Raw genomic sequence first — 27,792 nt, forward strand, 5'->3', positions numbered from 1 at the left:
GTACTTTCTATGGTTCTGCAAAACCAGCAGATCAGTACTATTACTCTGGCACTGTGCTCACTGAGTTATCATGCACTTCCTCTAACAAGTAGCCACCAGCCCTGGGGAAGTGACAAGACAGCACGGGGACCAGGAAATTTGAAGATGTTAATTCTTGTACTGTGGAATCAAATTAGTTAAAACATTGACACTGTGGCTCTCACTGAAAAGAATTACCGTTGTTTTTGATACCCCATGTTCTCTAATTGTAAAGGTATTTTGATTCCGTTCAAGCTAAAGAACAGCGAAGGCAACAGCGATTACGCTTACATACAAGTTATGATGTAGAAAACGGAGAATTCCTCTGTCCCCTTTGTGAGTGTTTGAGTAATACTGTCATTCCTCTGCTGCTTCCTCCAAGAAATATTTTTAACAGGTATGTTTGGGGTCATAAAACCTTTATATTTAACCATTATTTTCCTTTGAAGATACGGAGTCAGTTAAAGTAGAGGCGGGGAACAGCACTCTAGGTAATTGCATAATTTTGTCCAGATACATTTTTATTTAGTCATTTCTTTTGGTAGACCTTTGAAACATGATTTTGGTTTTTAGAAAGGAACGGGCTGACATTTTGTAGTTTCTTGGTCATCCATATACATTAAAGATATAAATTCCTGTGTTTATGAAACCTGTCTTCTTTATTTCTGGGAGACTGCTTTAAATATTTTCCTCACAGTTTGCAAGAGATGCTCAGTGAATTGGTAGGGATGGAGGAGCTGCTCAAATGGACTTTACTGACCACTAACTGCTAAATGTAATTATTTTACAATACACTCACTGACAGTGCACCCTCAGGAGTTAGTCTAATAAGTGAAAATCTGTTGCTGTTTTAAAATGGAAATTTTTTGTTATTTTGTCATTTCTGGGATGCTTCTAGTTAATAGAAGCATTGGGCATTGTCATTTCAAATGTGAATTCAGTGCTGTCTGCTATTCAGATCTGGTTTTTATATCTCAGTTTAGAATTATGCTGTCTACCTTACATGCACAGATACTAATTTCAGTTTTGTGAATATGAACCCTCTGTTAATTTCTGTCCTGTTTGGATTCAGTTCAAAGTAAAGTTCTTTTCAATTCAAACTATGAAGTCTTAGTTTATGCTACCACAAAATCGTATTAAATGCTATTAGATTTCAGTGTAAGCTCTTGCTTTTTAACCATAACAGAATATCATGGTGACTTAATCTACCTTTGAACTGAAAAATTAATTGTTAGGTTAATGCACGTTAAGAAGAAAAAAATTACTTTTGTTGTGTTTTTCCAATCCCCTGAAGGTCAGAACACAGGCTTTTTTGGAGTCTGATATACCTGGGTTCGAATGCCAGATCTGTCCTCTATGTGGCCTTAGTCAAGTTTCATAGCCCTAAACCTCAATTTCCTTGTCCGTAATATAAGAAAAATAATGTAACCTGTTTCATAAGACTATTTTGAGGATTAAATCTAATACTGTAAAATGCTTATTAAGTATCATATGTTAAACATTCAATAAATATTAGTGGTGGTACTCTAATTGTACTGTTTAAGAATTAGCAAATTCCAGTATTGTGAAAAAAGAAACTTTTGACAAATAGTGTCATTAGCATCATAGTGACAGATAATCTATCTTCATTTCTATTGGCAAATAACTATTCTTTTTTAAGGCAACAAATCTCCCCCCAGCCTTTTTTTTAATTTTTGAAGTGTGTTTAAATTATTAGGCCCATGATCATTTAAAGAATCTTTTTGTGTCTTAAGCTAAGCAACAGCAACAGAATACTAAACACTCTCTATAATCTTTTCTAGGAGGTTAAATATTTCAGACCAACCAAAACTGACTCAGTGGATTAGAACAATATCTCAGCAAATAAAAGCATTACAGGTTCTTAGGAAAGAAGAAAGTACTCCTAGTAAGTTCTGATAATTTGCTTTCATTTTTCCCCTAAAGTCTGAGATTATTGGAAAGCGTAGTTTCAGAAGAAACTGTTTAAGGATATTTCATTTTAGGGGTGCCTGGGTGGCTCGGTCAGCTGAACATCCGACTTCAGCTCAGGTCATGATCTCGCGGCATATGGTTTTGAGCCCCATGCCTGACTCTGTGCTGACAGCTCAGGGCCTGGAGCCTGCTTCAGATTCTGTCTCCATCTCTCTGTCTCTCTCTCTCCCCGCTACCCCTCCCCTGCTCGTGCACTGCCTCTCTCTTTTTCTCTCACTCTCTCTCACTCACTCTCTCTCAAGTATAAATATAAAAAAAAAAAAGTTTCGTTTTAGGGGCACCTGGGTGACTCAGTTGGTTAGGCATCTGACTTCAACTCAGATCATGATTTCACAGGTCGTGAGTTCAAGCCCTGTGTCAGGCTCTGTGCTGACAGCTCAGAACCTAGAGCCTTCTTCAGACTCTGTGTCTCCTCTCTCTCTCTCTCTGATCCTACCCCTCTCTCTGTCTCTTTCTCTCTCTCTCAAAAATAAACATTGAAATATCTATGAAAAATAATAATATTCTGTTTTAAGTAGACTCCATGCCAAACATGGAACTGGAGCTCATGACCCTGAGATCAAGAGTCTCATGGTCTACCAGCTGAGCCAACCAGGCACCCCTATTTAAGAATATTTTAAAAGTGTAACCTCTCATCTTAAAATTTGACGTATTCCCCCCCCTTTTTTTACAGCAAGATAGAGGAGCAGAGGGAGAGAGAGAGAGTGTGTGAGAATCTTAAACAGCCTCTGTGCTAAGTGCAGATCCCGATGTAAGACTCAGTCCCATGACCCCAGGGGATCATGACCTGAGCTTAAATCAAGAGTCAGACATTCATCATAAATACTTTTCACTTCTTCCCCCATTTTGTTGAGCTGGGGATCGGGGTGCAAGTGTGGGTTGCAGAGCCAGCTGTGGTTCTTGGTGGGCAGACTCACTTTATTGTTGGCATTACCAAAGACTTCCTAAATCTCATAAACATATACTGCACTTAATGACCTTGCAGGAAAGCCATCTGAGCAGAATTTATCCATTGGTTGTTATAGAAACAAAATAGCATACTCTCCTTACCTTCCCTGGCTATGTTCTGGTGGCTAGAATATTAGGAAAAGCATAGTTGACCTCAGAAGGTACCTTGGTCAGTCAGCAGTGATATTTCTCATGCTTTGAATATATCTTGTACCAGTCTGTATTACTGGGAACTTTTCCTGTCATTTTTTAAATTTCTTTGACCTATATTTAGAATAAAATATCTGACCAAAATTTATAGAAATACTGTAGACTGATTAATAAGAATATAAAATGCTTATTTCTGTCTAGATACTGCTTCTTCAAAGAATTCAGAACATATGGATGAATTGCAGCTCCCTGAAGGGTTTAGGCCTGATTTTCATCCTAAGTGAGTATATTGTTTTATTTCTTTTACATTTGTTCCACTTGAAATGAAAAATATAGTGGTTCGAATATGATTTGTCAAGCCAGGGAGCAAAATATTATGTAACATTGATCTTGAAATCTGAGATTTAAGCATTACATGATGATATTTATTGCAAGTTTATTGATAGAAACCAGTAAAGTGTGGTATAAATTCTAGAGTTAGCCTGCTTGATTCAGTTTCCAACAGCACCACTTACGAGCTGTGTGACCTTTTTCAAATTGCTTGACTTCTCTGTACCTCGGTTTCCTCATCTGTAAAGTGTGAGTACTAACATCTACCTCATAAGTGTTGTGACGATAAAGTGACATAATACATGTGAAGCCACCTGGATGCTGGCATATCCTAAGAACCTCAAGAAAAACAGTAACCAGAGAAAAAAGCTTAACCAAAGAAAACACTAGTCCTTTGCTTCCTACTACCCCCACCCTCACCCGCATCACCAGTCCTAGGATTTGGTTTGTTTCTTCCACCATTTACTTCCATGTATCTAGTTAAAATGCTTAGTTGACTGCCTCTTGATTAATCATTTTTAAGCAGTTATCTTTCTGTTGCCTGGCAATGTAAAATTCATCTCTTACTACCTGTTTACTGCCCCTCACCAGTGTCCAAGTAGAGTTATTTCACAGTATTTAGTTAAATCAGTTGGCGGTTTTACATTATTTTGGTTTCTACTGATAGAAGATACGTGTTATTATTTTATTTCCTTTCTTACATAATTGTGTTTTTCCGGTAGTTAATGATCACCTTATTTTTTTCCTGTACTTGGTTTTCTGTGTTACTTCCCACCCCCACCCTCCACCCATCACGTAATAGATCTATCAGATGTCTAACTGCTAAGGTACATCAGATGATCTGCTTTCCTGGAACTTCCCACCCTGCCCCCCGGCAGCCTCTGACCCCCCCGCACTGATCAGTACAGGGCACAGCTGTTACCCTGAGACACCCCCTGGCTGTGCCCCTCTTCATTTGCTCCCTCGTTTTGCATAGGCGCACCCGCCAGCAGATTCCTAAGAAAGGGTGCCAGGGTGTAACGTTCTCATGTCTGAACATAATGTACTCATCCAGATCCTTAGTTGATGACTTGGGTATAGAATTGTAGGTTAGATGTAATTTTTCATCTAGATTTTGAAGGCATTGTTTTACTAAATTTTAGCATCTGTTGAGAAATTAACACTATTCTGATTCCTATTTTTTTGTAACTATTATTTCTGGAGACCATTGGGATCTTCCCTTGAATTCCCAGTGCTCTAAAATGTTTCTGTGATGTTCCTTGGTATGTGAATCTTTTTTTCACTCATTTTGCTTTGTTTTCAGTAGACTTTGAAGATATATGTCCTCCTTTTATGAAAATTCTTTTCTATTTCTTGGATCATTTTCTCCTCTTGATTTTTCTGTGCTTTGAGATAGTCTATCTGTTAGCTCGCTGTTGGCCCTCTTGGGCTGATCCTCTAAGATCCTTTAAGAAATTTATCTGGCAAGTTTGCTGGTTTCTGTACTGTCTCTATTGCTCTGCGTTCTTTTTTTTTTCTTTTCTTTTCTTTTTTTTTTCTCCTGCTGGTTTGTTTTGGTTTATCTCTTTGGTCTTGATTTTTTCCTTATATGTTTACTGATCCTTGGGTGACTATTCAAGAATAAGTCACTGAAAAGCTCATTGGATACCTGGTGGGCGGGTTAAAGTTTGCTGACCTGTAAACTTCACAGTGAAATGATCAGGCCCCCACCAGTCTTTTGTGTGGGATCCCCAAATGCCAATGTGTAAAACGGCTTCCCCCTGAGGATTCTTCACTGGAGAAACTAAAATCTATGGCAGTAGATATACATTGCCAATGTGCTTAACATGGAGAAAGAGGTCAAGGGTCCTTTTTTGAGATTCAGCATGTAGACTTTGACCAGATACCTTGTGTTCACTCCTGGGCCTCACCGCTGCCAACCACAATAAAATATAACTCCTCTCAGGCAGGGACCGTTTGTGTGCCTTTAATTCCTGCTTTGCATACACTATTTCTAAAGAGTTTAAGAGATTCAATTCCAACATACCAAATGGCTGTTAAGAAACTAAACCATCTGATTAATGTGAGTACATTGTTTTGAGCTAATTATATATACATGTTCACCACAGGAACCCTTATTCTGAAAGCATAAAAGAAATGCTAACAACGTTTGGAACTGCCACATATAAAGTGGGACTAAAGGTTCATCCCAATGAGGAGGATCCCCGTGTGCCCATAATGTGTTGGGGTAGTTGTGCATATACCATCCAAAGCATAGGTAAGAGATTTATAGTTGTGTCTCTCTATAAGTCACAAGTGTATGCTAACATGCATTATGTGTAGGAGTCTGTATTTAAGTGAGATGTTTAAAGTGGCAACAATATTGAAGAAATGGCATAAAGATTTCGAAGGCAGTCCGTGTATACTGACAAAACATTAGACTGATAGTTTATAAATTAAGCAGAGCAACAGAGTGGTGTTTATAACTCTTATCAATTGAGGGATGTGTTTTCATTTTTACTTTTCATCCAGAGTTAATTCTTGTGAAATGACTTAAAGATTTCAAAAGCTGACAATATTGTGCTTTCAAACATACGTAACATCAGATTTATCATCTTAACTACTTTTAATCCACAGAAAGAATTTTAAGTGATGAAGATAAACCATTATTCGGCCCTTTGCCTTGCAGACTGGTAAGTTGCTGTACTCAGTCCGCGGATTCAGTGGTTCTGCTTGTAAACTGAAGAACCTGAATTGGTCATTTCAGGATAGGTTCAGTCCTTTCATAGTAAAACCCATTTTTTGTAACAATACAAGAATTCTTCATGATTTACTTTTACACAGACTTGAGCTCTTTTCATCCGGAGATGTTGGTTAAATACATAAAAAGTGGGAAAAAAATTTAAAAACCATTCTTGTTCTTGAATTTTTAATCCTGTAATTAGAAATATAAAACAGAACACCCCCTCTGCCACATTTGACGGCCTTTTAGGAGCAACATGTAAATAAGTACAGATTAATGTCAACACAGTACAGTTAATGCTGAGAAAAATGAGGAAGGAATATACAAAACATGCTTATTTTTACTGTGTAGTTAGTGTCAGTGTGATACACTGTCAGCTATTCAAGTTTAAAATCATAAAACTGCCCTTGAAAGCAAGATCATTTAAATTTAGTCATGTAGTCACCTGGGGAGAATTAAAAAATGCTTAGACTCTAACTACATGGTCAGTTAAATTTGAGTCCCTGGAGATGGGCCTCCGGCATTAATACTTCTAAAAAGCTTCCTAGGTGCAAGGATTGAGAACACAGATTGAGAGCCTAACCAAGAAACAAGAACCAGTATAGAAAATACAATTCTGTGTGATCACTCAACAACTAGTTAGTTTGCTGATGTCACTGCAAACACTGGAGTCTCAGGACCCTTTTTTATGGTTTGAGGAGTATAGATCGTGTATTAAAGGCACTCAGCCAGGGGTTGTGCATTAAAATCCTCTTTGGACTTTTTTTTTTTTAATGTTTATTTATTTTTGGAGGAGACAGAGAAAGAACACCAGCAGGGGAGGGGCAGAGAGAGAGAGAGGGAGACACAGAATCCAAAGCAGGCTCCAGGCTCTGAGCTGTCAAGACAGAGCTCAACGTGGGGCTCAAATCCATCAATGGTGAGATCATGACCTGAGCTGAAGTCAGAGAGGCTTAACCAACTGAACCACCCAGGTGCCCCCTCTTTGGACTTTTTAAAAATAGAGATATCTTAACCACTTTGGACTTACCGAAATAGAACACCTGGAAATAAACCTTGGTGTTAAAACCTTCCCGGGGGCCCTGGGTGGCTCAGTTGGATGGGCGTCCAACTCTTGGTGTCAGCTCAGGTCATAATATCATAGTTCATGAGATCGAACCCTATGTCACGCTCTGTGCTGACAGTGCAGAGCCTGCTTAGGTTCTCTCTCTGTCTCTGTCTTTCTCTCTCAAAATAAATAAATAAATAATTTTTTTTTTTAAATTGCCCTGACTTGAGGGCACCTGAGTGGCTCAATCGGTTGAGCATCCGACTCTAGATTTCAAGCTCATATCATGATTCCAGGGTTGAGGCCCTGGTGGGACTCTGTGCTGAGTGTGGAGCTTGCTTGGAATTCTCTCTATGTCTCTCTCTCTCTCTCTCCATCTCTCTCTCAAATTAAAAAAAAAAAAATCTTCCTGAATTGTATCTTTATAGTAAATCAGCAGAATGGTGGTCTTAGCTATAAGATATATGATATAATACGATATATCAGAGTTGACTATGATATTTTTTGCTACAATAAATAAGAGTTGATAGTATGTTGAGTATTAAAAAGGCAGTCTAGAGGAACACCTAGGTGGCTCAGTCCGTTAAGCATCCAACTTCAGCTCAGGTCATGATCTCAAGGTCTGTGGGTTTGAGCCCCATGTTGGGCTCTGTGCTGACAGTTCAGAGCCTGGAGCCTGCTTTGGATTCTGTATCTCCCTCTCTCGCTGTTCCTTCCACTCACACTCTGTGTTTGTCTCTCTCTCTCTAATATGTATACATTTAAAAAAATATTTTTAATGAATTTTCTCATTGCTGCTGCCTAGTTCCCATAACAATTTTTGATGGTTGCAGACACGTTGATTTGTTACATCCATCTTCTTGCCCATAGTTTCCCCAGGATTTGGAGGATTTCCCACATTTTAGATCATCTCTTGAGAGTAAATACAAATAAATACCACATTACATTCTTGAGAGCTGTTGCTGTTTGCAGTTTGTTTGATGCATGTATCCTTTTCCATAGAGAACCGCAGCTGGGTTGTAAGGAGATAGCTTTGGTTTGTTCTGCATACTATTAGATATTCCCCATTCCATTTGTTCCATGTTAGAGACAGCTCATTACAAATGTCACAGATTTTATTCCATACCAGCTAGAAAGATCCTAGAGAGATCTCATGTGCATCCAGCTTTACTTTGACTGGCTGTGCTTGGAACTAGGATTCCTGAAGAAGAGAATTAGTGTTGACCCTTGACAATGTGGGTTTGAACTGAACAGGTTCACTTACATATGTTCTTTTTTTTTAATGTTTTATTTATTTTTGAGAGCGAGAGAGACAGCATGAGCAAGGGAGTGTCAGAGAGAGAAGGAGACACAGAATCCGAAGACAGACTCCAGGCTCTGAGCTGCCAGCACAGAGCCCGACACAGGGCTGGAACCCACAAACTGTGTGATCATGACCTGAGCTGAAGTCGGACGCCCAACCGACTGAGCCACCCAGGCACCCCACATATGATTTTTTAACATTCACATGTATACACACACATATACAGTATACATATGCATATATACACCTACAAAATATGTATAAACACATAGAGAAATGTGTTAATCAACTATGTATATTACTAGTAAGACTTCTAGTCAACAGTAGGCTATTAGTTGTTAAGTTTTGGGGCAATGAAAAGTTGTATGCAGATTTTCAACTATTTGGGTTGGGGACGGGGAGGGCGGTTCAGCTCCCCCAACCCCCACATTGTCCAGGGATCAAATGTATTTCGTATGCTGGCTTCTTTGTTAATTGCATCAATCTCTTTATTTCAGGATGACTGTCTTAGGTCACTAACAAGATTTGCTGCAGCACATTGGACGGTGGCATCACTGTCAGTGGTTCAGAGGCACTTTTGTAAGCTTTTCGCATGTGAGTATTAACACGTGTACCATATACGCTGTGGTGATTTCTCATCTTCTGTGATTTTGTTTTTGGAGGTGCAACTTCTCTCCATTATGAAAAATACTTTGGTTAATACTGTCTGTCTTATGGACAAGTGCTAGCTTATAAATTCATATATATTTTATAAAAAGATAAATTTAAACTAGGGTATATGTGTTTTAAAAATAATGTAATACTGGGGCACCTGGGTGGCTCAGTCAGTTGAGACTCTGACTTCAGCTCAGGTCATGATCTCTCTATCTGTGAGTTCAAGCCCCGCATTGGGCTGTGTGCTGAGAGCTCAGAGCCTGGAGCCTGCCTGGATTCTGTGTATCTCTCTCCATACCTCCCGCACTCACACTCTGTCTCTCAAAAATAAATAAATATTTAAAAAAATAATAACAATGTAATACTTATGTCAGCATATGAGACATGCTAATGCATTTTTCTTTAACTATTTAGCATTGGTGCCAGATGACAGCCACAGAGACCTTCCCTGCATATTAGATATCGACATGTTTCATTTGTTGGTGGGTATCTTATGCCTGGTGTTTGAAGTTCTTTATCTTACTATATAATTATTTTTAGATTTGATGAATAGTGTAAAGGCAGACAGGAGAAGTTGGCATCCATCATTCTTACTACTACTGAGTATAATTCTTTTCCATAAGAAAATGTTAAGGAATGTGGTTGAGAGGCTTGACCTTTCTTATTTTGCTTTGTGACTGAGGTCAGTAATTTGACCTCTTTATATTTTCTACCTATAGAGAAATAGAAATAGCACTAGTAACGTGAGGGCTGCTGCTGACCCACACAGTGCTTTGGGGCAGATGAGCCTCGTGGTCACATTACTTAGCAACAGATGGCCATTTTCTGTGATTTAAGGAGAGAGATTTCTTCGGAGCAGTTGTAGTCGAGCGCCGAGACACACCACTGGCCAAGCAGTGGTGGCTCACTTTTGTCCCCACCTCTGTCCCTTACCTGGGACACTGAGTGCAGCACCACACACAACAACCCCACGTGTTGTCCCCTTAATCTTTTTGGGCATCAGATTCTGAACCTTCAAGTTGGTTAGTACCTGTCTCATATGACTGTGTCCGAACTCAATGGAATAAGCAGTGTAAAGAGAATAGAGCATCATGCCCCTAGTAAATGTTAGCCATCATCACAGTTTCTGTTGCTCTGGTGAAGACCTCCACCACTGGCACCACCGTGGAGGCAGCAGGAAGCTGAGGACAGAGCTGGCATCTACTATACCTGACTGTTTCACGTCCATTCTCAGCCCTTACATCCTTACTGCTGTGGTATTAAAAACATGTATATATTATCTCTAGTTAACCAGCAGAGAAACTGAGGCTCAAACAGCAGAGAAACTGTTGTCTAAAAAGCTCATAAGAGGAGCTGGGATTCATATCTAGATTTTTATATATCCAAAACCATGTTTTTCCCATTACTCACTCCCTAGAAAGATTTTGAGTGTTTCCTTTATTACTAACAATAAAGTCAGGAATAGGGAATCACTGGGCCGGTGAAATGATGGTGCTTGTGAAGAGCTCATTAGCTTGTATGTCATTTAATTTAGCCAGTCCCTGTGGAATTTCTAACATGTGTACCTTTAAGAAAGATTTCTGCAGGGCAGGGGCCGAGCTCAGAAGGGGGTCATGTTAAGAAACTGGAAATGTCTTCAGCTGTGGAAGGAAAGGAGGCTTGTCTGACCGTCAGCATTTGGTATCTAGGTGGGCTTGGTGCTCGCTTTCCCTGCGTTGCAGTGTCAGGATTTTTCTGGGATCGGCCTTGGCACTGGAGACCTTCACATTTTCCATCTGGTCACCATGGCACACATCGTACAGATCTTACTTACCTCGTGTACAGGTAACTCCTCTTTGTCAGAGTCTTAAAGGAGGAAGAACTTGAGTTTTCTCACTTAAAAAAAAAAAAAGGAAGAGGTGCCTAGTTGAGAATAATGCATAGATTATAATTAGGCTACTTGTTTTTGCTCTTCATCCTCATGTGGAAATTCCTTTCTCCTATTTAAATCTCCTGGCAGTGTGAACCTTTTTACTTAACTATTTATTTCATAAGTTTGGTAATAGTTGAGTGCCACAGCTGATTTTACTTACAGCCCGCTGCCTGGCACACCCATCAGCTTCCTCTCCCAAAGCCTGCTGGCTCCTCATTATGATGGAGAGTGACAGCACTCAACCTGAGGGATTAAAGGTCTTTGTATTTTGTGCAACTGTTTTCATATATGGGCAAGTGCATGAGTTTGTGAGAGTGCCGAAATGATGTGGTCATTCACCCATTTAATAAGCAAATTTAGAGTACTGCTGTTTCTGTATCTTTCAGAAGAGCATGGCATGGAACAAGAAAATCCTGCTGGCGAAGAAGAATCAGCAGTTCTTGCTTTGTATAAAACACTTCACCAGTGCACAGGAAGGTGAGGTCGTCATCCTTAAGTCACGACAGTTCCCCAAGTATGAGTAGGTGATAGCATGAAAAAGGAATTCATTTGTTAAAAAAGGGAAATTGAATTGTTGCCTGGTGACATGTTAAAAAGAGAAGATGAGGGAGTGAGCCGCAGGACTCCTGACATTGTAATATACGACCGCGGTTGGAAGTCACTGAGACAGGAGGAACATGCAGAGCTTCCCACGTGTATGTGGCCATGGGACCTTTCCTTGGCTCAGAGGATCTGGCAAAGCATGATTCTAAAATGTGTGTTCTCATTAGGAATTTTTTGTTCTTAATTTTTTTTAATGTTTATTTTTGAGAGAGAGAGAGTGTGAGCAGGGGAGGTGCAGAGAGAGGGAGACACATAATCCGAAGCAGAGTCCAGCCTCTGAGCTGTCAGCACAGAGCCCGACGCGGGGCTCGAACTCACAAACAAGATCATGACCTGAGTTGAAGTCGGACACTTAACTGACTGAGCCACCCAGGCAGGCACTTTAATATATTTTTAAAATAATATGCAGGACTGGCCAGAGTGCAGGGAAATTATTAGAAATCCACATATTGTTGGAGTCATTGTGATTTGGTACAGCAGTTTTAACAGTGTATGTTAAGGCTTCCACTCAGGTCATGATCTCATGGTTCGTGAGTTTGAGCCCCATGTCGGCCTTGCTACTGTCAGCGAAGAACCCACTGCCGATCCTCTATCCTCCTCTCTGCCCCTCCCATCTTGCACGTGTGTGCGCTCGTTCTCTCTCAAAATTAAACATCTAAAAAAATATATGTCAAGGACCCTAATGTTTATTCTTTATCTAAGTTTTCCCATTTCTGAGAATACATGCTAATGAAGTAATTCGACATATAGAAAAACATACAGACATAAAGACGTATACCCTGATATTCTGAAAAACAAGCTAATTTTAAATTTTATATGTTACAATTAGAACTATGTTAGACATAGATGAGTGTGAAAATAGTTTCCCAGACTAATAGTGTTGATAAAAGTTTCTAGAATAGTGGATAGTTTTTTATTTTACAGATTTTCTCTAATGTTTGTTTATTTTGAGAGAGAGAGAGCGAGCATGAGCAAGGAAGGGGCAGAGAGGAGACAGAATCCTAAGCAGGCTCCTCGCTGTCAGCACGGAGCCCATTACGCAGCTCGATCTCACAAACATCCAAGAGTTGGGCGCTTAACCGACTAAGCCACCAGGTACCTCTACTTCTATAAAGTTTAATAACAGCAGGGAGGCCACAGCATCATTTACACCAGACATCCTGCAATGAGACCACCCACTCCTTTTAAGCCTCTGTTCCATGGATTCCAGATAACAGTCTGTGTTTTCATACTGTTCCAAAACTAGAATGACCTCTTCTCATTAGGTTTCCCAATTATCGCTTGTCTCTTTTTAGTGCCTTGAAAGAAACACCGTCTGGCTGGCATCTGTGGAGGAATGTCAGAAATGGAATCATGCCATTCCTGAAATGTTCTGCTTTGTTCTTTCACTACTTAAATGGAGTTCCTTCCCCACCCGAAATTCAAGGTAATTTCCAATTTCTCTCAAAGTATAAGAAATGTATGCAGTCTTTCACTCCAGGAGTTTATAATGAAGGTGTCTTACAAAAATGAAAACTGAGAACTTAGCTAATTGGTGATGTGCACAATTATAGGCTAAAAATGCATATTTATATATGTATGTCTGAGTTTACTTGGATTTCAGTAAGTGTACTGTTTTTGTACATTTTTGTCCTATTTTGTACATTTACATCTACAAAAATATACTAGTTTTGCTTTCAGATGTTAAAATGTTCAATTTTATGTTATTCAGAAACTAGGTTCTTTAGATAATAAAAGAGGAGAACTCACAATGTCAAGCATTTTTAACTTGAAACGTGTGGCATTAATGTTCAGAATACCCCTAATTGCACCTCTATGATTTTAAAGTAGGATTCATTTGTTATTTTCGGTTGTTTTCTCTGTTCTGTTTTGATTCACTTCCCAAAAGTGTAGTATAAAGGCAGACTTCAAGTTTATGGTCTTTGTACCACACAGTGCCTGGCCCAGGGCCTGGGGAGCTGTGTGTGAGGCTGCCCTCTCAAAGTCCGCTGACCAGCAGCAGCGCTCAGTGAATAGTCTAGACCGCCTGATCAGCAGCAGCAATGGTTAAAGAAGTGCTTAAATCCATCTCTCATGATAAAATCACCTCCTGTTTCTAAACTGCTTTATACTTTTCCAGAGCACCCGTGTGTTATGATTGTCCCTTAATGCTCACACATAACCCCAGTGAGGGAGATGGTGCGGGTCACCATTTTGCAAATGGTAAAACTGAGTTACCAAGAAATGGTGACCAGTTTGGTGTGGGAGCTGCCTGGCTCCACTCTCAGCTGGGTCATTTTCCATGGACCCCTTCCACGCGCCCTCTTGTGAACGTCCTACAAGTTATGGATCTGGTAGTAGCATCCTTTTTTTTTTTTTTTTTTTAAGCTCTGCTCTTGTTTACTCTCCTATAAGATCTACTTTTAGTCGTTATATGCATCACTCTTGTCTTCATTTGCAGTTTCTGGAGCAAGCCATTTTGAACATTTGTGTAACTATCTTTCCCTGCCAAACAACCTCATTTGCCTTTTTCAAGAAAACAATGAGATAACGAAATTACTGATTGAAAGGTAATGATACATTCTTCTTCCATCAGATCAAATAGTTCTAAGGAAACAAATTTAGATTTATCACATATTGTAAAATTCTTAGTGAGCCTGGCAAAATTCAGTCTGTGTGATTTATCCTATAATGATTAGGCCTTCTTAGTTAACAATTTACCTGTGTGGTAAGATTTTTGCCAAGCTAATGAACAGCATAAGCAGCTTTGCTTAGACGGAGAGTAGTGGTAGAAATGTTTATTTCCTTATATTGACTTACTTGTTTAGGATTCTGTTCTGTAGATGTTTGGATCTTAAAAACCTTGAGAGGGGGGCGCTGCGTGGCTCAGTCAGTTAAGCCTCCGACTTCGGCTCAGGTCAGATCTCACATTCGTGGGTTTGAGCCCTGCATCAGGCTCTGTGCTGACAGCTAGCTCAGAGCCTGGATCCTGCTTCCGGTTCTGTGTCTCCTCCTCTCTCTGCCCCTCCCCCTCGCATGCTCTGTCTCTCTCTGTATCAAAAATAAGTAAAACATTTAAAAAAATCTTTTTAATTAAAAAAAAATTAAAAACAAAACCTTAGTGCAGTACCCTCACTTTATATTTGAAAAAATTGAAGCCTAGAGAAAGTTACTTGTCAATCATGTCAAGTTAGTTAAGATTAAAATTTGGCTCTTTTACCCTTAGATTGGGAAATATTTGCAAATCATATATCTGATACAGGGTTAATATTCAGAATGTATGAATATATGGCCATAATTCTTACATCTCAACAAAAAGCAACTACCCTTTTTTTTTTTAAGATTTGTTTATTTTGAGAGAGTAAGAAACAGTGAGTATGAGCGAGGGAGGGGCAGAGAAAGAGGAAGACAGAGAGTCCCAAGCAGACTCTTCAATGTCAGCATGGAGCCCAACACGGGGCTTGAACTCACAAACTGTGAGACCGTGTCCTGAGCCGAAATCAAGGGTTGAACACTCAACTGACTGAGCCACCCAGGTGCTCCAAACCAACTACCCCGTTTAAATAAAAGCAAAGGACTTCTCCAAAGAAAATATACAAATGACCAATAAGCACATGAAAACATGCTCAACAGCACTAGTCATTAAGGACACACAAATAAGAACTGTGGTGAGATACTACATCACACCTATTAGGATGGCTGTAATCAAAAGACAGACAATAATAACACATGTTGGTTGGTGAGAATGTCAAGAAGTTTAAATCCATGTGCAGTGCTGGTAGGAATAGAAGATAGTGCAGCTGCTGTGGAAAACAGTAGGTTCCTCAGAAAATTAAGTGTAGAATTATCATACGATCCAGCAATTCAGCTTCTAGGCATATATTGTAAAAGAATTTCAGAGACTCACATAGATACTTGTACAGCCATGTTCATAGCAGCATTATTCATGAAAGCCAAAAGATGGAACAGCCTAATTGTCCAACAAACAGCAGATGAGTAGGTAAATAATATGTAAGTTTCATACAGTGAAATATTATTCAGCTTTAAAGGGGAAGGAAATTCTGACTCCTGCGACAACATGGATAAACTCATCTTAAAAACATATTAAGTGAAAGAAGCCAACCACAAAAGAAAAAATATTGTATGTTTCCACTTATATGAGGCATCTAGAGTAGTCAAATTTCATAGAGACAAAAAAATAGAATGGTGACTGCCAGAGGCTGGAAGAAGAAGGAAGGAATGCGTCAGTGTTTAACAAGTACCGAATTTCATTTGGGAAGGTCGAAAAAGTTCTGGAGTTGAGGCTCCTGTGGCTCAGTTGATTAAGCATCCAACTCTTGATTTCAGCTGAGGTCACAGTTCATGAGTTCACATCCCTCACTAGACTCTGCTGACAGCATGGAGCCTGCTTGAGATTCTCTTTTTTCCTCTCTCTGCCTCTCTCTGTCTCTCTCAAAATAAATAAACATTTAAAAAAAGGGGGGGGGGCACCTGGGTGGCTCAGTCGGTTAAGCGTCCAACTTCAGCTCAGGTCATGATCTCACAGTTTGTGGGTTCAAGCCCCATGTCGGGCTCTGTGCTGACAGCCTGGAGCCTGCTTTGGATTCTGCGTCTCCCTCTCTCTCTGTCCCTCCCCCACTCATGCTCTGTTTCTGTCTCAATAATAAATAAACATTAAAAACTTTTTGTTTAAAAAAAAAAAAAAAAAGAAGTTCTGGAGATGATTGGTAGTGGTGATTGCCTAACAGTGTGAATGTACTTCATACCATAGAATTGTACACTTAAAAATGGTTAAAATGGTAAGTTTTATATTATGTATATTTTGTCACAATTAAAAAAAATTTAATAGGAGTATTTTAGCTCCAAATAGTAAAAGGTTGTCATTAATTCATACTGGTTTTTCCAGAATGTCCAAATTAGTGGGATAATAGACTTTAATAAATCACAGATCATAGTCTTAATGATTTTAAAAGTTGAAGCAAAATATGTATTCCTCCAAGCTTCTTTTGATGCAGTAGATATATCTTATTGAGGCAAGAAGATTTGTTTTTCTCTTGCTATATTTAGAGAGGAAAAAATTCTAGTTCTAACCCTTTGAAAGTTAAGTGGGATTTTTTTTTCTATTTACATTGAAGTTGGTGTCATCACATTGAAGTTAAAAGATATCTAGAAGGTGAAAGAGATGCTATAAGGTAAGTTAAAGATTATCAAAGATATGGGGCATCTGGGTGGCTCAGTCGGTTAAGCATCCAGCTCTTGATTTTGGCTCAGAACATGATCTCATGGTCCGTGAGTTCAAGCCCCACATCGGGCTCAGTACTGACAGATCAGAGCCTGCTTGGGAGTCTTTCTGTCTCTCTGCCCTTCCCTGTATCTCTCTCTCTCTCTCTCTCTCTCTCTCTCTCTCTCTCTCTCCAGGAAAAAAAAAAAAAGATCATCAAAGATTTGGTTGGATGGTGGGAGGTGGGGAAGAAGCAGGATATAAATAAGTGTGCCCTTCCTTTAAAATTGACTTCCCAGACCCTGAGTGATTCTGGGAGATAGGACATCTTGCCTTCATACTTTTTTCTTCTTAGTCTAACAAGAGTTTATAAAAGAATCAGAATTATGAGGAGCACCCATAATTATGGGTGGCTCATTCGGTTGAATGTCCAGCTCTTGAGTTCAGCTCAAGCCATGATCCCAGGGTCATTGAGATCAAGCCCTGCATCGGGCTCTGCACTGAGCATGGAGCCTGCTTAGGATTCTCTCTCTCCCTCTGTCCCTTTCCACCACTCGCATGTGAGCCTTCTCTCCCTCTCATAAAAAAACCAACAACCCAGAATTATGAATATAAATATAATGCATTATTCTTGGCAAAAGTAACAAAAATCCAAGTTATTTTTTAGATTGTTTGCTTTTTTAAAAATGTAGGTCCTGATGCACACTTAGTCAGTTGACCATCCGACTTCAGCTCAGGTCCATCATCTCATGGTTTGCAAGTTCAAGCCCCACGTCAGCTGTCAGCTTGTCAGTGCAGAGCCGCTTTGGATCTTCTTTCCCCCTCTCTCGGCCCCCTCCCCTTGTACTCAAACTAAAACTAAATATTAAAGTAAATAAATAAATAAGATAAAAATTTAAATGTTGGTCCTTTTTCAGGTTTCTCTTAGCTTTGTTTTTTCCCTTTTATTATGGAAAATTTGAAACTACCAAAAAGTATAAATAATAGTATAAAGCTCCACATTCCTGTCACTCAGCTTCAGTGGTTATCAAATCATGTCCTTTTTTTTTTTTCTTCGTTTTTTTCCCCCTTCATTCCTTTTGACACTAGCTCTATTTTGATTCCATAGTAAAGTGTGCTATCCTGGGTGATGACATGTATTTCATCTGTTAATCTCTCCTTGGTTCTATTGAATACATCATCCATAAAAATCAGAAAGCTAGAGGAGATTAACTGTTCTATTTCTTTGATTTTATACACAGCCTGTCCCAAGTCTGGAAACGATAGCACCCTAATTGTATTAGGTTGAGCCAAGTGGAATTCCAGCGTTTATAAGAATCCCCAGGCTCCTACGTACCAAATCCAATTTCTCTAAAGTTAACATGTGAGTCTCTCCAAAATTCCCCCCAGGTGACTCTGGAATAAGATCTGTCTCAGTAACTACCTGCTGGCAGCCTGTCCCTGTGGTGGGGAGAGAGGGGACAGGCCGCATCGCACAGCGTGTGCTAGGCATATGAGAGCACCGAGAGCAGGGCCTCACGTACCAGTTGGATTTGGATCTGCATTTGATCTGAATTAACTTGTTGTAGAACCGACGTGGCCGAGTAGCTCTAAAGAAAATCTACCTGTTTTTTCTACTGCCTTCTTCCCTCCAACTCATTTCTGCCTTAAGATCACCCCTAGTAAGCATGTCTTTTGTGTCTTACTCTGCACTGTATGGTCGGGCCTCCATGACTGCTGTTTCCTGAGAAGCCCCGGGAGGTGTGTCCTCCCTTTCTTCCCAGAGCTCCCACATTTCCACTTTACCAGGCCGATCCTAAGTACTGTCTACTATCGTGCTAATCTAATCTGAGCTCTTCAAGTAAAAACATAAACCCTAGGGCCCTGTGTTATTTAAGAGTACCTTTTTAGGGGCGCCTGGCTGGCTCAGGGGGAGAGCACGGGACCCTTGATCTCAGGGTTGTGAGTTCAAGCCCCATGCTGGGTGAAGAGCTTACCTTAAAAAAAACAACAATAATAAATAAAAAATAAAATAAAATAAATAATAATAAAGACACTGCATCTAAAAAAAAAAAGTGCCGTTTTATCACGGTGATAACCCCCATCACCCAGATTCAGTCTCTTCGTTTATTTTTTTTTTTAACTAAGAGTTACGTGTTATTGTTACAATAGGACTTCTAACTTGTTTTTTACGTGTTTTTGTTGTTTTGGTTTGCTTTGTGTTAGCTATCCAAGAGAATCCAACAAATTAATAGACCTTCCAGAGGATTACAGCAGCCTCATTAATCAAGCATCTAATTTCTCGTAAGTTCTGATATTCAAGTGTTGAGCATTTCCTACCACTGGAAGCACTCACTTCTCTACACAGAATTTAAGGGACTTTGTCGCTGTTCAGCCTTGTTTGGGGAGGGGAGTTGTAACAGGTTAGTGTTACTGCCCGACCAGTAACAGCATCGCTCCCACACCCTCAGGATGAGATACAGGAAACGGGGCAATGGGGGACAAATCTGATTCACTACAGGTTATCTAAGTAACCATTTGCACTTTAAAGTATAAGAGCCCTTGGCAATATTTTTAAATGTTTGACCTAGAAGCACTATAAGTAATAATCAGTAGTATAAAAACTTGAACACGACCTCGACGGTTGAAGCTGCCTTGTGTATTTCTCCTCTGGTGCAAACTCCTCCCCGCGCAGAGACCCACCGTTCCGCCAGAGATTAGAGCCTTCCTGGGCATGTGCACAGTAGCAGCAAATATTTATATTCCCAAGCAGCATATATTTGTTTCACATGTTCTAAGCTTTAAAATGGCACTCTACTGTATATTCTCCACAGTTTTTTTCACTCAGCAGTTTGTAAGAGTTTTTATACAGTCAACATACATATAATTCATCACTTCTCACTCTTGTGTAGTGTTTCATCACATGATGGCAGAATTTACATGTTTTTTTTTCTCCTGTTGATTTTATTTACGTTTTCTCCAATTGTTGATTGAATATTTCCCGAACATGGTGTTTGTGTGAGGTGTTCCCAAATTTAGAAATAAATTTGCCTGGCACAGTAGACGTCAAACTGTACTCTCTGGAGACCTACTCTGCCTTCTTCTGGCAATGTGAGGGTTCCTCTCACCTTTTGAAAGGAATGCTGGTCATGGTACATGTGATATATGACATATGGTCAAAACATTGACTTGGAAATTGTTTCCTATGTGTTACGTGAAAGAGAAGTTTGTACAACAGTATGTATTGTTTCAGTTCATTTCTCATTTAAAATAGAAATACAGCCACCACCATGCCCCCCCTCCCCCCAAAAGAAAGAAAGAAATTTGCCTGGCCCATAGAACATAGGCCTCTTCAGCTCTACTCGATATTGCAAAAGTTTTTCCCGGTGGCTTTACCACCGTCAGCTCTTTCATCACTCTTTTTTAGAGCAGTGACTTGAGCTTTTTCTGTCCCATGGAGGTGCCCCAAATCAGGTGGTGATAAGAGCAGAGCCCCCACTCTGTGCCTCGTGTGTGGGGCTCTGCTGTGCTCCCAGAGCTACTGCTGTCAGACGGAACTGGAAGGGGAAGACGTAGGAGCCTGCACCGCCCACACCTACTCCTGTGGTTCCGGGGTGGGCATCTTCCTCAGGTGAGGCCCGCGGGCACTTTTTCCTTCGCATCCGCCATGGTATATGAATGTTGCAGGACGGCACAAGAAACTATTGTGTTGCAGAGAATTTTGAGATTGCTGTTCTCGTGTGTTGTGTTCTTTGAGGAACGTGGGAGCCTCCTCTTGTCACATCTTGTATTTGGCTCATGCTGTCTCTTCCCTGCTGCTTCCCACCCCCATGACAGTTGGGTTGGCTTTCTTTGAGCCTCATTCTAATGTGAAACTATCCTTGATTTTCTGCCCAAATCCAATCAGAATTCCTTCTCTTGTTGTATCCTTCTGGCTTGGAATCCATACAGTCTCACTGGCTGATATATATACTATTGACCCTTGAACAACACGGTTTGGAACTATATACAAGTCCACTTACACGTTTGTTTTGCTCAGTAAATACAGTATAGTACTGTAAATGTATTTTCCTTCTGAGTTTCTTCGTAACTAATACATCGTCTTTTCTCTAGCTTGCTTTAACATGCAAGATGTGTGATAATCATTGTGTTATCAGTAAACCTTCCAGTCAACAGAGAGCTATTAGTAGTTAAATTTGGGGGGAGTCAGAGTTTATACACAGATACTCAACTGCACGGGAGGTCAGCACCTCTAACTACCATGTTCTAGGGTCAACTATGCTTGTGTATACTAGACAATATACAGCAAATACTTATTAGTGACTGCTGTGTTGTGGGCTTTGAGAAAGCAATAGCAAGACAGATAAAAATCTCTGCCTTCGTGGAACTCATTTTCTAGTGTGGGAGAGAGAAAATAAACAGGCTGATATGAATTTAGAAAGTGATACACTCAGAGGAGAAAAAGTAAGGCAGGGAGAGAGAAATAGGAGATGGCAGATGAGGCATTGGATTTAGTTTGGGAACCAGGGTAAGTTCCCTGAAAAGGTGACTTGTGAATAAACATCAAAAGAAACAGGAAGAAACTCTAGGTGGGGAATAACAGTTGCAGAATTACTGGGGAATGTGCCTGCTGTTTGCAGAAAACAGCAATGAGGCTAGTGTCGCCGGAGTTGTGTGCACGAGGGGGAGAGTTACGGGGCCTGCTATGTCCTGGTGACATCGGAGTGAGATGGAAGCCAGTTCAGGGTTTGAAGGAGAGAAGTGACGGGAGTTTGAGCTCCCCTGGGGCATAGATTATGTTCGTATCTTAGTCCCCTGGAGCCTGACAATTTCTTACATACGACAGGTTCACAATAAATGTTGAATTGTGCCAAATTATTAATACCCAAAATAGGTCAGAAAACCTCTCAAAGTGATGGGGAGACCCATTTTCAAATAGCCCTTTAGGAGAAATACAAAAGTAGCGTTTTCTCACGTCTGCCATATTTCAAAATTCTTTTGGTCGTGTACGGTGTTGTGTTTCAAGTCAACCAAATTCAGAATGTTTTTGAACATTTCTTCAATGAACGGTTTCTTCATAATAGTTGTTAAAATATTAGTATTTTATATTTAGAAGTTAACAATCTTTCTCACACTTAATAATTTTTTAAATGCTAGTATTATACGAGCCATCGATTCCTAATCCAAAATGTCCCTCTCCCTTGCTATTTTAACTTACAGTGCAGTCATTACTCGTTACGATGCAGTTGGTGTAGTTACTTTTAAAACCTGGGTATATGTGTTGATGCTTTAAGTGTCTCTGCTGTAAATGCAGTTTGTTCTCGTCTAGCACTGGTGTTGTTTATTTTTATAAGACTTCACTCCATTAGGAACTGAACCCAGGCATCTGTTACTAATCTGGAATGTATAAACGGTCTCTCTACAGAGTACGGGAATGTCAGGTGCTATTTTTAGCTGGCAAAACCAAAGGCTGTTTTTATTCTCCTCCTTACCTTGACGACTATGGGGAGACTGACCAGGGACTCAGGTAAGGCCCCGTGCTGGGGGGCTGGGTTGGCTGACCCTGGGCCTCCAGAGCCTTCAGAGCACGGCCATGTGGTGGGCCTCGGTGAGCACTGCCTGCTAACAGCTCAGGGCCCGTGGAGCTTCTGTTCTGGTGGAGGTGGACTCTTCCAAGGAGGGCACCCTGTCTGCCTCACTGCCATTCCCTCTCCCAGCCCTCACAACGTCATGCTGGCCATCAGAATAGATAAGGGAAAAGAACAGGAGAGAATACAACTTTTTTCCATTTATCACCCCAGAGAACAGTTGAAATGGCCACGTGGCATCCACAGCATCAGAGCCCTGTGGGGATAGCCTGTTGGGAGTTGTGCGTTTTTATATGCAGAGACCCAGTGTTGACTGGGTGATATAAAAGAGCAAATCTTAATTAAGAAGAGATGTAGGTGGGGCTAGCTGTCCATAGAGCATGGGACTTGACTTCAGGGTCCTGAGTTCAAGCCCCACATTGGGCTTGCAGCCTACTTTAAAAAAAGAGAGAGGTGTGCTTATCTTATTAACTTGAGTCTGGGGCAAATAGAACTTACAAACCAAGACAACAGTGTTTGAGGCTTAATCATTTCTCTGGTTGCTTCTATTATATCATAAGAAAATGCTAATAGCAGTTCCCTCAAGCAGTGTAAAACAACTTCTTTTAGACCATCTTTTCTCCCAGAGAAGGTGGAAGTCTTAACGTAGACAGAACCATCCAGCCTTGGGGCGCCGAAAATGAATGCCTGGAAACCAAGGCAAGAGAAGTAAGGGGCTGCCCTGGGCACTCAGCTGCAAGGTTACCCCCATCTGCCACCTGGTGATGTTCTGTTGCCCCGAGGAGCAGGGGCTCTTAGAAGACAGGGCCCTGGTTAGCGCGTGAGAGGACTGGTGTGCTCTGAAGCAGGAGCAGAGGCCGCCAGCACGAACTCACCAAAACCTTCGCTTTGGGTCCCTTAGACCCGGAAGTCCATCACATTTGGCTGCTTCGTTTATTAGACTCTGTGGCTGAAAGAGAGCACTCGGGGAAGTTTTACCCTTGCGATATTCCTCCCATCCTGTCGCCTGCCTCCTCCCTTCTTACTTAACATTTTAGCAACTAAGTGAACGATTCGATTCGTTTTAGCTTCTCCCCCTCCACCTTCCTCCTCTCTCCCCTCACCCCTGCCTGAGTAAGTGTAGTTCGCGTACATTTTTCCTCTTCTTTTCAGCACTTACTCCCTTTAGCTGCTCCTAGTCAACCTTCAGAACTAATGTGTTAATAGCCACGGTCTCGTGCAGAACAGGAATTTTGCAGAGGATCTTAAACCAGTAACTTGTAACTGTTCCTAAATCAGGAAAGGTTGGGGTTTAATAGATGAATAAACAGAATATGAGTGCCTCCTGAGTGACGTGCGTCTTCCTTCTAGACGGGGAAACCCATTACATTTGTGCAAAGAGCGATTTAAGAAGATTCAGAAGCTTTGGCACCAGCACAGTATCACGGAAGAGATTGGACACGCACAGGAAGCCAATCAGACACTGGTTGGCATCGACTGGCAACATTTATAATTACTTCACAACCAAAAACAGAAACTTGGATTTTTGTAACCCAGTTGGCTTCTCAAGAAAGAGAATAGGAAATAAATTCTACTGAATTTGGAAATAAATTCTTTATTTAAGCTTTTCCCAGTTTTGTTTTCATGGTTTCTGCCTCCAGGGACTGATGAAAATCACCTTCCATCAGCAGATTTTCTTGCACTGTTCGCCGTGTCCCTCAAAAGCAACTGCTTGAGTTTTAGAATCCAGCAAGAAGCACGCTCTTCCCCGGCTGGGCACGGCCCCTTTGTGGGCGTGTGTGACTGTGTTTGACCGTTCCCAGGAGTCTGAGCCATGCTCCATTACTGATCCCAAGGAACTCCAGGCCTGAAGCTGATTCGACAGTCTCTGTGGTCTCTTGGGGGTCACACTTCTTGGTCCCTTTCAGTGACTGTCAACACTGGGATTGGGTCGCTGTCCCTTCCGCTCACGGGACCCTACCTCTAAGAGCAAAGCAATGGATTTTGAAAGCAGCAATCTCCTGTCTCCATCACTGTGAACAGGTTGGGGCACGTGTGCAGAAGGAGCTTGTGGAGTGAAGGGGAGAGGTGTTTGCTTTCGTATGCTAGGTGGTTTTCAGGGCTATAGAATTTGGGGGGTTTTTTGGGTTTTGAGGAGGTATTTTTGGCAAGACTTTTGGCTTTGAGAGAAAAACTCATTTTAAAGGGCTTTTTGAAAACTTAGAGTATCCTAATTTTTCAGACAATATATTCCCATTTCTAAGAATAAACCGAGAGATTGTGTGCATCTTGAATCAAACACTAGGAGGAAAAATGAGAACTCTGTGTTTTGAGGTCTCCTTACCCCTCCTCCTCTCCTGGAATAGATGAACTGCTGCTTACCGGCTCGCTCCCTTAGTACATTCCTGGGACAGCCTGTGCGCCCAGGCTTTCTGTTATTTTTAAACATTACTGTTCTTACTAAGAGGTGCCTTCCTAGAATGATAGCCACTTAGTAAAATAGCTTTTAACTCTTAGATACCACGCGGCCGCTCTCGGTTGGTACATGTGCACTGAGAGCTTGAATACACACAGAGTGATGGCAGATTTAGTGGCGGAGGACAGTGTGAGCCTCTCTGCGGTGGGGCTAAGGAACAGATGAATCATAAGAGGGTCTTGGATTTTTTTAGTCCATGAAAGTAACCCTTTCATTCAGACTGGTTTGAACTACATCTAAAAGTTCTGTTCCACTCAGCTTTGCATACACTGCAATAAACCCAGGAAGAAGGTCACAATTCCAGACTTTAGGCTAAAATAAGTGGGAATGTTAAAGCCACATTCGCTGCTTCCTCCAAGGGAGTATGTGACAGGAACCCCTGCCCTGAAAGGATGACCTTAACCCTTCTTGCTTGGGACTGGTTCACCCAGCTGAGAGGAGGATCAACAGGAAGATCCAGATTAGGACCCAGCACTCTCCCCGGTTTTCTGGCCTCTCTTCCATTCATAAGGTCTGAGGCTGTGGATGGCATAATGGTTTTAATGTTTCTTTTGGCCTTTTGCACATGCCCATTCCTTTAGTGTTAAGTCCACCTTCTTCTGACTTTTCTCCATATCTTCACCAAGCTTAAAGTAAGCCCAGGTTCCCTCTCTGTAAATGGATTATGATCATGTTCACCAAATCATAACGATACTCTGTCTTTCAGGAATGACTTCATAGAAGTCCATTGTTAGCAGAGGGTGTCCCTGGATTTCATTCTCTGAGAATGTCAGGGAGTCTGACGAATTTAGCAACACATGCACCCTTTCAGTTTCTGGTGTGTGCATCATTAAGCTAATTGTCTTCCCTACCTAATGAATCATCTTAGTTTTTATGATTTGTTCTGCATGTATTATGTTTATTGTAGAAATGTTTATATAACATACTTTCCATATCAGGGAAAATCATATCTGTTTAATAAATTGGCTATAACTTTAATATCTGTGGACAACTTGTAAAATTTGGAATGTATCATATGTAAAAATTTTAAAGATATCCAAATAAATGCTTTAGGTGTTGACATTACTTTGGGTCTGCCTACCTTTTCTTCATTTTGTTTCGCTCACTTAAATGCCATGGAAATGTTCTCCATGTCACCTTGCTACAAATAAAGTGGGACATCTATATTAGCTTGAAAATTAAGAGGCTTATATTATTAGTGTCAGTTATGGCCATTAGCCAAACCATCTTGACCTTACCAGAGAAAGCTGGATCATCATTTCAGCTGAGTAAGCTTCATATTCATTGGCTGTGAGAGCTTGTGACCTTTCTGAACCATTTTGGACCTCAAATCACTGAGGAAACCAGAGCACTCAAAAGTCTCTCCCAGCAACAAGGCCTGCCTTCAGGTTTATACTTCTCTTGCTCTTTCTTCCCTGGTAATCTCCCAAGTCCTTGCTCTTACCCATTCCCCAGACATCCTCTGCTCATGAGAGGCACGTGGAGGAAGGAAACTCTATCCTTTATTTGCAGGAGAGTCTTTGCCTACAAGAACTTTGCTGTGCTTTTCAAAATCCTCTTAAAACAGAAGGTATAAACGAAGAAAGGAAGGTTTCCATGTGCTTCCCCTGTCTTCTGGCCTTTAACGCTGCTCCCGGCTTACTCCCTTCCCTGGTCCAAACGCCAGCAGTTACAAGGCTCATTAAGCCCTCTGACACTTTCCTTGCTCTGTCCTTATTTTTTTTTTTAAGTCAAGTATATTAAGGTATTTTATAAATAGCAAAATTCACCCTTTTTAATGGACAGTTTTATGCATTTTCACAAAGGCATACAACTACTATCAAACAACAGTTCTGTCTCCCCAGGAAGTTCCCTCAAGCCCCTTTGTGGTCACCTTCTTCCCCTGTCTTGACCCCAGACAACCACTAATCTTTCTGTCCCTTGGTTTTGCCTCTTCCAGAATGTCCTGTAAATCTATATCACATGTAGTAGCGTTTTGAGCCTGGCTTCTCTAAGAAGACTAATGCACTGGAGAATCATTTGTGTTCCTTTTGGTCGCTGAACCGTGTTCCACTGTGCAGATGTCGTGGCTTTTGGTGGTTATGAAAAAAATGAAAACGTTACTGTGCAGGTTTTTGTGTGGACCTACGTTTCCATTCCCCTTGGGTCAATAGCTAGGAATTACTCTTTCTATCTTAACCCGCTGTATACCGTCTGTGCACAACATTCTCTAACTTTGCTGTTTATATTCATCCTCTGGGAGGACAAGTTAAAGACTGATGTTTCCCCCTCCTTCAAGCAAATCTGTCCTCTCTCCCTGGACTTCCATACCATTCGCCCCCACGTTCCTACCCCACACGGTGCTGCTGGCTAGCTGCACTGTCCTCAGGACCCACGTTATCTTCTAGTAGCAGGTCAGAGGCTCCAGTTGTCTTGGTCTCCCTTCCCTCCCCTACTCGGCCCCGCTCCTGGCTAAGCTGCAAACCTGCTGGCCCAGCGTTACAAGTGCCCGAACAAGGAGGGGCAAGGGAGCATGCAGAACAAGCACCTAATCCTATTAACCTGTATTGAGGTTACTTGGGGTTTATTTGCTGGTGGCTCAGTCCTGGGCTTGAACATGTCACAAGAAGCTATGGGTTCTTGAACTGAAACCACAGATTCCGGGATACTTGTCTTCCTACATGTTCAAAATAAGCAGCTAGTACCTACTTCTTCACTATGGAGTGTTTTAAACGTGTAAAAGGCCTAAGGTGCTGCCTTTACCTCTCACCCTGCCCCAAGGGAGGCCTGCCAGACTTGAAAACCTGGCTGAGTCCCCTGGGGGAAATGAATTTATACTGCTCCCAGGAAAGACTGAGGTTAGACGCAGTGCAGACCCAGGGCAGCGTCTTGTTGGCCACTACCCGAGAAG

At 41.1% G+C, this 27,792-nt stretch overlaps 1 protein-coding gene across 4 annotated transcripts in view; it reads left to right on the plus strand.

Annotated features, from left to right (window-relative positions):
• Nucleotides 1-25,967, plus strand: part of UBR2 (ubiquitin protein ligase E3 component n-recognin 2) — a 126,463-nt gene extending 100,496 nt beyond the window's left edge. For 3 of the 4 annotated variants that reach the window (XM_029943296.1, XM_029943295.1, XM_029943297.1), the window contains 16 exons: nt 254-415; nt 1,821-1,924; nt 3,310-3,388; nt 5,547-5,695; nt 6,055-6,110; nt 9,009-9,105; nt 9,580-9,647; nt 10,854-10,989; nt 11,464-11,554; nt 12,976-13,106; nt 14,121-14,229; nt 16,795-16,851; nt 19,086-19,163; nt 20,320-20,490; nt 22,285-22,386; nt 23,798-25,967. In XM_029943296.1, coding sequence (XP_029799156.1) covers nt 254-415; nt 1,821-1,924; nt 3,310-3,388; nt 5,547-5,695; nt 6,055-6,110; nt 9,009-9,105; nt 9,580-9,647; nt 10,854-10,989; nt 11,464-11,554; nt 12,976-13,106; nt 14,121-14,229; nt 16,795-16,851; nt 19,086-19,163; nt 20,320-20,490; nt 22,285-22,386; nt 23,798-23,939 — 1,732 coding nt within the window. In that variant the 3' untranslated portion in view covers nt 23,940-25,967. Of the gene's footprint in view, nt 1-253; nt 416-1,820; nt 1,925-3,309; nt 3,389-5,546; nt 5,696-6,054; nt 6,111-9,008; nt 9,106-9,579; nt 9,648-10,853; nt 10,990-11,463; nt 11,555-12,975; nt 13,107-14,120; nt 14,230-16,794; nt 16,852-19,085; nt 19,164-20,319; nt 20,491-22,284; nt 22,387-23,797 lie in introns of those variants that run through there. The other variant, XM_029943298.1, reaches the window with a different exon arrangement.
• The last annotated feature ends 1,825 nt before the right edge of the window (nt 25,968-27,792 follow it).

The sequence above is a fragment of the Suricata suricatta genome, chromosome 7 (assembly GCF_006229205.1).
Source record: "Suricata suricatta isolate VVHF042 chromosome 7, meerkat_22Aug2017_6uvM2_HiC, whole genome shotgun sequence".
NCBI classification, from domain to species: Eukaryota; Metazoa; Chordata; class Mammalia; order Carnivora; family Herpestidae; genus Suricata; species Suricata suricatta.